The 10,510-nt window shown below is 48.0% G+C and overlaps 1 protein-coding gene across 3 annotated transcripts in view; it reads right to left on the bottom strand.

Moving 5' to 3' along the window:
* The window catches only part of col18a1a (collagen type XVIII alpha 1 chain a), a 304,262-nt gene that overhangs the window by 65,383 nt on the left and 228,369 nt on the right, over positions 1-10,510 (bottom strand). For all 3 annotated transcript variants that reach the window (XM_043693212.1, XM_043693211.1, XM_043693210.1), the window contains 3 exons: positions 5,208-5,252; positions 2,683-2,709; positions 1,779-1,841 (listed from right to left, as the gene is read on the bottom strand). In XM_043693212.1, coding sequence (XP_043549147.1) covers positions 1,779-1,841; positions 2,683-2,709; positions 5,208-5,252 — 135 coding nt within the window. The remainder of the gene's footprint in view (positions 1-1,778; positions 1,842-2,682; positions 2,710-5,207; positions 5,253-10,510) is intronic.

The following is a 10,510-nucleotide window of genomic DNA, read 5'->3' as shown; positions in this document are numbered from 1 at the left end:
ATCTTTGTATCATCTGCAAATTTACTGACCCAGCCTTCGACTCCCTCATCTAAGTCATTAATAAAAATTACAAACAGCGGAGGACCCAGAACTGATCCCTGCGGAACTCGACTTGTAACTGGGCTCCAGGCTGAATATTTACCATCTCCCACCACTCTCTGCCTTCGACCGGTTAGCCAGTTTTCTGTCCAATTGGCCAAATTTCCCTCTATCCCATGCCTCCTGACTTTCCGCATAAGCCTACCATGGGGAACCTTATCAAATGCCTTACTAAAATCCATGTACACTACATCCACTGCTCTTCCCTCATCCACATGCTTGGTCACCTCCTCAAAGAATTCAATAAGACTCGTAAGGCAAAACCTACAAATTCGTGCTGGCTGTCCCTATTCGAGCAGTGTCTTTCCAGATACTCATAAATCCTATCCCTCAGTATCCTTTCCATTACTTTGCCTACCACAGAAGTAAGACTAACAGGCCTGTAGTTCCCGGGGTTATCCCTATTCCCTTTTTTGAACAGGGGCAGAACATTCGCTACTCTCCAGTCCCCTGGTACCACCCCCGTTGCCAGTGAAGACGAGAAGATCATTGCCAACGGTACTGCAATTTCCTCTCTTGCTTCCCACATAATCCTAGGATATATCCCGTCAGGCCCGGGGGACTTGTCTATCCTCAAGTTGTTCAAAATGTCCAACACATCTTCCTTCCTAACATGTATCTCCTCTAGCTTACCAGTCCGTTTCACACTCTCCTCTTCAACAATACGGTTCCTGTCATTCGTAAATACTGAAGAAAAGTACTCATTCAAGACCTCTCCTATCTCTTCCAACTCAATACACAGTCTCCCACTACTATCCTTGATTGGACCTACCCTAATATACTTGGGAATTCTGTGCTCACCCCTCAGCCTCCGACGCTCCAGGGAAAACAGCCATAGCCTGTTTGTTTGAGAAATGCAATAAACCCCTCTGCAAAAACCAGCTAAATGTCACTCTGCAATCAGAAGTCATTGCCATACGAGGATCTGTTGAAAACGAATGGGGTAGAATCCCAGAGCTTCTGTAAAGTGGGAGGGACACATCCCCCGCAGATGACAACACACCGACAAATCCCTTCACCCTAAACAGCTCCGAGTTGGAAGGCCTGAATGGAAACCTGGACAGCTGCCTCACCCTAAGGTGCAGTTAACGTTAGGTTTGGGGGGCACGGTAGCTCAGTGGTTAACACTACTGCCTCACAGCGCTAGGGACCTGGGTTCAATTCCCACCTCAGGTGACTGACTGTGTGGAGTTTGCACATTCTCCCCGTGTCTGTGTGGGTTTCCTCCGGGTGCTCCGATCCCATCCCACAGTCCAAAGATGTGCAGGTCAGGTGAACTGGCCATGCTAAATTACCCGTAGTGATCAGGGATGTGAAGGTTAGGCACATTAGTCAGGGGTAAATGTAAAGTAATAGGTTAGGGGAATGGGTCTGGGTGGGTGACTCTTCGGAGGGTCGGTGTGGACTTGTTGGGCCAAAGGGCCTGTTTCCACACTGTCAGGGATTCTATGAACGTTGACAACTCCACCACTGGTTCCCACAGGGACTGGGATGTGGCACTTGGTTTAATTGGACCAGCTATTCAATGCCTATCAGAAACTCTAGTGACTGGAAGCCAGATGAACCCAACCAACTGAGGACAGATTTAGCACAGCAGGAAATGACTCAGGCGCTCTGTGGCCCCATGCCTTTCCATTTTCAGTACAGGTTGCTGCTTGGCTGTGACTCCATTTACTCACCTGAGGGCCAGGTGGTCCTGTTAACCCGATTTCTCCAGGATATCCTTGAGGTCCCTGCAATCCCTGGAAAACAAAAAGGAAATTGAACTTATCAGCTCTTAGGAAAAGAAACCACTCAGATGGGATTTGAGCACCGCTGGCAAGGCCACCCCTGAATGGATCGCTCAGCCATTGCAGGGGGCAGTTCAGCAGCTACCAGGTGACTGTGACCTAGGGTCACATGCCGGCTGGACTGGGTGAGGACGGCAGAGTTCACAGCAGTGGACACAGCAGGCCCTCCTCTCCAGGGAGCTCTGGGTCTAGACAGAAGCTGCAAATGGCCAGGTCCAGCAGTGGAGGGGGTCTTCCCAATGGCCCATTCTCCCCCCTGTCACCACCATCGCACGGAAACAATTCTTGTCTTCAGTTTCTGTGGTGTCTTCCCGCACCCCCCCCCCCCCCCCCCCCCCCACAGTTTCTGTGGTGTCTTCCCGCCCCCCCCACCCCCAACACCTTCCTCCCCCTCCTGAGGGAAAATCCTCAGTTATTACATAGTAGCGGGGGTGAGGGTGGGATTGGGCAGAGCAGAAGGGGGCTTCCTGAGTGGGTTGGGCCACGCCTAGGTCACAGGAACCAGCTGGGCTGCCCCGTTCACAATGTCGGTACCCGACGGAGACGCAGACTGGCCGACGGGTTCAGGCGGCAGCTAATGCCTCGGGTCGATACACTGTCCCTGTCGCTGTGGGGGTGGGGGCTGGCTGGGGAGAAAAGACATTGTGGGAGCAGTGGGCCCATGTCAGCCACCGACATAGTGTCAACCCTACGCTGCATCCCCCAAGGGGAGAGTTTGAGAATGACCAAGAGGACAATGCTGGATCAAACAGGCCCCTGGCCGAGCCCCTGTAGACAGGCAGGCACCACTCACCAGCTCTCCTGGGATTCCTGGCTCACCCTACAGAGGGAGAGAAAGCAAACAGGGCGTTAGAACAGGAGCACTTCACCCAGCCCCTTTTAACTCTCTCCACCGGTCAATGACAGAGGAGCCCTGTTTTACGTCGCTCTGTTGTGATGTCAGTCAGTTTGCAGGCATCCAACTTCCCCTTTGCTTCAATTCAACTTCTTTGACCTTGGCTCACACGACTCTTGTTGACGACACTCGAGAGGCCTCTCCCTCTCTGCTACCCTCACCAACCTCCTCCTCACCAACCAACCCTCTCTCCTTAGACATTCCTGTCTGTCCTTCTGGGAGAAGGGGAATGCAGGAGATACAGTGAGTGGGAGAGATGGCAGCAGCATGTAGAGTGAGCTATTTCTTTTAAATTTGAAAAGTTATTTTATTTTATCTCATTGATAAATATAGAATTTATGCTTTGTAATGTATTTCAAAATACAGGGTTAAATGCCTTAACGTTTTTTTTCTGATGAGAAAGATGTGAGAGAACCCAACTACAAATGTAACATTGGTTCGAATGGGAAACTCTGATTTACTTAAAGTTGTTTCACTTAAAGTTTCAGAGACCTTGGCTGATCTGTATCTCACACTAATCCAGATCCCTTAATGACCTCAACCTAACAGCTATATAACAATGCCATCTTGTTCACAAATGTCAAGCCATCCTCAGCAACAACAGCTGTTTGTGGAGGGTATTTTAGCTGGCAGGGTGAGGAGGAGGAAGAGAAGATTTCCAGACTTCCTTTGCGTGAAGCAGTACTCGCTAATATCACCTTAAATAGCCTGGCTCTAATTTAAACATTCAGTTCCTTTGTTCTGGACACTTACATCAAGTAACGGAGAATGTTCGGCCGTGGGTCTACAGCACAGAAAACCCCCTTCAGCCCATTGAATCTGAGCCAGACAAAACAACTACTCCAATCCCATTTTCCAGCACTTGACTCACAGCTTTGTCTGCCTAGGTATCACAAGTCTGCATCTAAATACTTCTTAAATGTTATGAGGGATTTCTGCATCCACCACCCTTACAGGCAGTGAGTTCCAGACTCCTATTACTCTGTAGGAGAAAACCGTTACCCTCACATCCCCTCAAGACCAAGATCCATTTCCCTATCCCTCCACCACGGGCAGAAGTTTTATTCTGTTTGATGCTGAGGTAGCGTGTGGCTGCTCTCATCAGTTATGTATTAACTACGTATACAGGCAGTTGGTAACTATTAAAAGGTTTTGAGTTTGGAGGCCAAGCCTCTGCAAATTGCTGGGTGCCTGTGATGTGTAACATCCCTTCTCAGAATTGGACAGATAATTACTAGCCTCACACGCATCGAATTAGATACGGTGAGACACGTTTTACCAGTTAGGTTCATGGCGCAAGAGCCTCGTTCGAGATAAAAGATGGATAGACCGGCAAGTGAAGTTGAGGTTTGAAGTTGGCTTCTCTAGTTTTGTCCAGTCTCCAGCGTTAAAAGCTAGAAGGCAGGGAGAGTGGTCGCTCGAGTAATATTCCATCCATGGTTCCCGACAATGATAGAACAGTGAGCTGGCCACCCTTTCCTGCTGTAGTATAAATTGTTGTGAGTGTTTGAAATTTGGCTTTCTTGCATTGGTCCTGATGAGCGCAACGCAAAAGCTTGAGCAACACATCTCTCTTTACAGCGCATTTTCATGGAAGTTACAGCATACTACAAGCTATTTGGCCCATCTCTTCTCTGCAGCCTTTATATTTAACTCGGCTCATAATTGTTTCTGAGGAGCAGGAGAGTCGATGTTTGGGGCATAGGTCCTTCACAATGAAGGGCTTCTCCCTGAAACATCGATTCTCCTGTGCCTCGGATGCTGCCTGACCTGCTGTGCTTTTCCAGCGCCACATGTTTCGACTCTGACTCTCCTGCAGTCCTCACTTTCTCTGTGCCTCGGATGCTGCCTGACCTGCTGTGCTTTTCCAGCAACACATGTTTCGACTCTGACTCTCCTGCAGTCCTCACTTTCTCGTAATTGTTTCCCCCAACTTTGACCTGTGTACCTCTGCTATCCTACTCCCTTATATACGCATCAAGCCACCCCTTAACTAGGCCAACATTATCACCGTATCATGTTGGGAATGCTTTGAAACAGAGAAGTTCTCCTGGTGGCCAGTATTAATCACTCAGCCATTATTAAATGGAGATTGTCCGGTCAATCATCTCAATGCTGTCTGTGAGACTTTACTGGGCTTCCTCTGGCAGCCAGACCACAGACATTACAGCAGCGGTTCGAGGTGGAAGCACTCCATTGTCTGTCGAATGCTTTGGGGAACTTCCTGAGGTTCTGAAAAATGCACATTCTTTCCTATCCACCTTCTTCACCAAGACCTGCAACTTGGGACCCAGTTCACAAGAGTCAAAGTTCCCACCTCAGTTGTCGCTCATTCACCCCTGTCAAGGCACAGACATCAACTGGCCAAAGATACAAAGAGACCGTTCACAAAAGCCTTCATCAGGGAAACCAAACTGCCTCACCTTCAAACCAGGCACTCCAGGAAGACCGGGCACCCCGGGGACCCCCTGTAGATAAGAAGAAAACAAAATGTCCCATTACAAAACAATTCATCAATCTTCAAGCAACAGCCTGGACTGTGCCTATACCGTTGTATCGCGCTAATACAAACTGACGAAATAGGAACAAGAGTTGGCCATTTGGCACTTTGAGCTAGCTCAATAAGATCATTCGTTAGCAGATCTGACTGTGGTCTCAACTCTGCATTCCTGTCTATCTCCAATATCCTCTGGCTCCCTCATTAAACAAGAATCCACCCACTTCGACCTGAAGCATACTCCATATGCCTTCACTGCCGTCCGGCGAAAGGAGTCCCCACGGGCTCTCAATCCTCAGAAAAAATAAATTCTCCTAGGCCCAGTGTTGAATGGAGAGACTTCTTTTCCTAAGCAGTGTCCTGTTATTCCAGCCTCTCCCACAACGGCATCTGTCCTCTCAGAACCCACCCTGACAAGATCCCTCAGAATCTTATTCCCCTAGAAACTAACGGCAAGTTTCGAAGGGTTTTGGATTAATCTTCACTCCAATGTTCAATGGAAAGCAGCAGATTGACATCCAATGCTGACTGGTTTGAGTCTCAAGTATTCAAAGGGAAACCAGTCAATTTAATGTTGCCACAGAAAGTGCATCCTCTCTGCTCACTTCCGGGAGGTGCTTTTTTAAAAAATCTCTTTGTATTTTGGAAGAAATGAAGAGGCCACATAGTATACTCTCGGCTGTTGTTATCTAGAATGTTGCTGGGTACGGAGCGTTATAAAGGAGAGAATGGATAGGCTGGCACTTCTTTCACCGAAGCGTTGGAGGTTGAGAGGTGACCTCATAGAGGTTTAGAGAATCATGAGGGGCATAGATAAGGTTAATGGCAGATGTCTTTTCCCTAGGGTGGGGGATTTCCAGGCTAGGGGGCACATTTTTAATGTGAGAGGGGAGAGATTTACAAAAAGACATGGGGGCAACTCTTTCACACAGTGAGAGTGGTTCGTGTCTGGAATGAGCTTACAGAAGTGGTGGTGGATGTGGGTACAGTTCAACATTTAAAAGATATGAATAAGCAAGGTTTGGAGGGATAAGGGCCAGGAGCAGGAAGGTGGGGCTAGTTTAGTTTGGGATAATGGTTGGCATAGACCAGTTGGACCAAAGGGCCTGTTTCCGTGCTTTATGACATTATGACAAGCGACTCAAGGTTCAAAGGTCACTGAGATGAGTGGCCAAAATGGGGAGAAGGAATCGAGGGAGGAGAAACTCCACGTTTGATGTGAATAGTCTTCGGGCCTATACATGCAGTTTTTAATCGTAGTTGGTAATGGTTTTGTTGGAACCTTTTTATATCTGCCTTGGAGTTGCTTTTTTGTGTTTGTTTTACTTTGCTTCCCCCATTACTGTCCACCTTTGGTAAGGAAATCTGCCACCCTGACCCAGCCAGGCCTACAACACAGCAGACCCACAGCAACATGGCTGACTCACAAATAGCTGAGCAAGCCACAGAGGCCAAGGGCAATTAGGGATGGGCAACAAATGCCAGTCTTCCCCAGTGGTGCCCCACATCCCCATGATAAAATAAAAGGGGGGGGGGGTGAAATAAAAAGGCAGTTAGATCGCTAAAGAATTCCTAAATGAAGCCTGACTGCTTTTTGAAGCCCAGTCCAATACAATGTCCTCAAGCATTCCCCTCCCCCACTTCTTCAGAATAACTAATGATTTGCACAAATCATTTGGAAGATTTGGCCACTCGAGTATCAGGAGGTCTGAGAAAAAAGAAAATCCAGACTGATAAACAAACAAAAAAATCATTAATTTTCTCCTTTAATTCAAAGTATGGCTGGAGGAAGAAATGAAAGTCAGAGGAGGACAGAGCTTTCAAAGGGGCTAGTGAGCAGAGGAGGTGGCGGGGACACTGGCCTGCAGGGATTTGAGAACAAGGGGCAAACGTTTTCGAACGAGGGCGCTTGCAACTCAAGTGCAGCTTGGAGGGAAGGAGACCCAAGCTCACGGAAACATTGAACTGGCTGATGAACTTGGCCACAGATTAAATTGTACACGTCAGAGAGAGAGAGAGAGTGAGTGAGTGAGTCTGCCGAGGAGGCACCCAGATCTTCAAAGGTATGCCAAGTGTTCAGGATGTGGAGGTTAGTGAGCTCAGAGTTAAACCCTGGAAATGAGCTTTCTAATGTCCACAAGCAAAAATAGCAAAAGAAAATATATAAAACCACAAACTGTGTCAGCAGTGGCTCAGTGGGTAGCACTCTCACCTCTGAGTCAGCAGGTTGTGGGATTGAAGCCCACGCCAGAGGTTTTGACCACAAAATCTCGGGTGACATTCGAGTGAAGTCCTGGAGAAGCTCGACTTCGTCAGAGGTGCTTCCTTTGCAGGGGTGGTGGGGGGTGGGGGGGGTGGGAACTGCAGCTGCTGAAGATTAGAGTGGCGCTGGAAAAGCACAGCAGGTCAGGCAGCATCCGAGGAGCAGGAAAATCGACATTTCGGGCAGGAGCCTTTCATCAGGAATCTGGCCAAGATATCTCTCCTGTAACCATCAGCAGGAAAAGAGATCCACTGCTCCGATACGTTGTGGCACGCACAAATTGCATTTCTCACACCGCGACAGCAGGAGCAAGGCTCTCGATTCTCAGAGGCGCTACATAAATGCAACCTCCTTCACCTTGCGCCAGAATCACAGCCACATCTTTAAAGGTGAAACCTAAGGCTAGGTGACCTGTGTTGCCACACACACAAAGGTTGCCCTAAAGAGTGCTGCGAACAGCCCAGTCGGTGAAGAAAGAAGGAAGGCTTGCATTTTCGTAGCGCCACCCCCACCACCAGGTTGTCCCTAAAGTGATTTCCAGCCAATGCGAAGTGGAATCGTTACACAGCAGGCAAGCTCCAACTAACGGCAATGTGACAGTAGTCAGGGAATCTGCTTTATGCATGTTGGCTCAGGGATAAATATCCGATATTTGACAGAGGGTCTATTCTTCTGGGGGGTCTTTTAGATCCACCCAAGATACGGATCAATTAACGTCCAGGCCAAAGCACTGCAGCACTCCTCCCCAGCACTGCCCAGACTGTCAGCACACGTTTTGTTGACTAGAATATAAAAAGGAAATATCAGTCAGGCCTCTGATTCTACAGTGAGACCAAATGGAAGGATTCTATAGTGAGACCTCAAAACCAGCAGAGATTGAATCACGTGCTCACAGAGTGCGCTGGGAGGCCTGGCTGTGAGAGGGGAGACTATTCCAGAGGGAGGGTAAGTTGTGAAGGCTGGATTCTTCTATTCCCATTGAGCCTCTGCAAATGTGTTGCTGCCTTCCCTCTGTGTGACTTGCAGAGGGAGCAGACTTGGTTCCTCCTCAGGGCAGAGGTCGCATCGGACACATGTGCTTGAACATCTTTCAAGAAATCTTAGGATTCAAGAGCACTGGGCCTTTCGGAAGCACAATCCATTTTTACTCACCGCACTTTCGGAAGAAGTAAACATTCCCTAAGCGGGTGCACAGGAGATTTACCAGGACGTTTCCGGGCATGAGGAGCTTTAGATAAGTGGTCAAGGGGGGGAAACTGGGTTTATTCCGCTTGGAACAAATGAGATTGGAAGGAGATATGACAGAGGCAAACAAGGTCCAGATAAGGTCGATGACTAAAAAACTGCTCCCATAAGCTGAATGCACCATAGCACTAAGGGGACACTGACTACTCCAGGCAAGAAAGGCAAAGAGGTTTTCTTTCTTGACACAGCAAATGGGAGATTACAGAGCAGTGGTAATGTCACTGATCCAGAAATCTCAGATGGTAAAATTTGAATAAAATCTGGAATTAAAAAGAGCTAGCCTAATGGCAACTGAGTAACCACTGCTGATCGTTGTAAAAGCCCACCTGTTCACCAATGTCCTTTAGAAAAGGAAATCTGCTGTCCCTTACCTGGTCTGGCCTACACGTGACTCCAGACCCACAGCAATGTACATGTCTCTCAACTACCCTCTGGACATAGGGATAAGCAGTAAATCCTGGCCTAGCACATCCCATGAATGATTAATTTTAAAAGTGGCAGCAAACTGGAACTCTCAATCTCTGCTGCCTCTGCTGGAAACAGAGACAATGAACAACTTTGAAAGGAATTTGGTTCGGGCTGGATAGAGTCAAAGAGTGGGACTAGATGGATTACTCTAGAGAGGCTTCGATGTATCACATTGCCTCTAGGCCTTGGCTGCCTGGACTCTAACAGGGAGGAATGACAGGCTGAATGCTGTCTGTGTTGGTGAAGGGTGAGATGTCAGATTGCACAGGAATGACAGGACAGAATGAGTTAAAGCCGAACCATGCAGAGTGAAGTGGCGTGAGCTGCTGCTGACTGATTGGCCTGAATCCCCCATTGGATTGCAGGTCCCACACTTACTTCTGTACCCTGAATTCGCCCGCCCCCAAGATTTCTGGGAGCTGATACTGGAGGCCTCCAATAGGAGTGGCGTCCCTTTAATCGAGTTGAAACCTTGTGGTGTAAGGGAACGCTGTGACTCCCCCCCGACCCCCGTCCCCAGCAGCAGCTGGCACCATCCGATAGCTTCACTCATGTGCACTAGCATCGAGGTGGCACATCTAAACAACCATTCACCTCTATTCATGAACGTGTGTGTGTATGTGAATATGTGTGTGTGAATGGGTACGTGTGAATGTGTGTGTGTGAGAATGTGTGTGTTTGTGAGAATGTGTGTGTGTATGTGTGTGTGTATGTGTGTGTGAGAATGTGTGTATGTGTGTGTGAATGTGTGTGTGTATGTGTGTGTGTATGTGTGTGTGAGAATGTGTGTATGTGTGTGTGAATGTGTGTGTGTATGTGTGTGTGTATGTGTGTGTGAGAATGTGTGTATGTGTGTGTGAATGTGTGTGTGTATGTGTGTGTGTATGTGTGTGTGAGAATGTGTGTATGTGTGTGTGAATGTGTGTGTGTATGTGTGTGTGTATGTGTGTGTGAGAATGTGTGTATGTGTGTGTGAATGTGTGTGTGTATGTGTGTGTGTATGTGTGTGTGAGAATGTGTGTATGTGTGTGTGAATGTGTGTGTGTATGTGTGTGTGTATGTGTGTGTGAGAATGTGTGTATGTGTGTGTGAATGTGTGTGTGTATGTGTGTGTGTATGTGTGTGTGAGAATGTGTGTATGTGTGTGTGAATGTGTGTGTGTATGTGTGTGTGTATGTGTGTGTGAGAATGTGTGTATGTGTGTGTGAATGTGTGTGTGTATGTGTGTGTGTATGTGTGTGTGAGAATGTGTG

The sequence above is a fragment of the Chiloscyllium plagiosum genome, chromosome 7 (genome assembly GCF_004010195.1).
Source record: "Chiloscyllium plagiosum isolate BGI_BamShark_2017 chromosome 7, ASM401019v2, whole genome shotgun sequence".
NCBI lineage: Eukaryota > Metazoa > Chordata > Chondrichthyes > Orectolobiformes > Hemiscylliidae > Chiloscyllium > Chiloscyllium plagiosum.
This window is presented reverse-complemented; position numbering and strand designations above follow the sequence as displayed.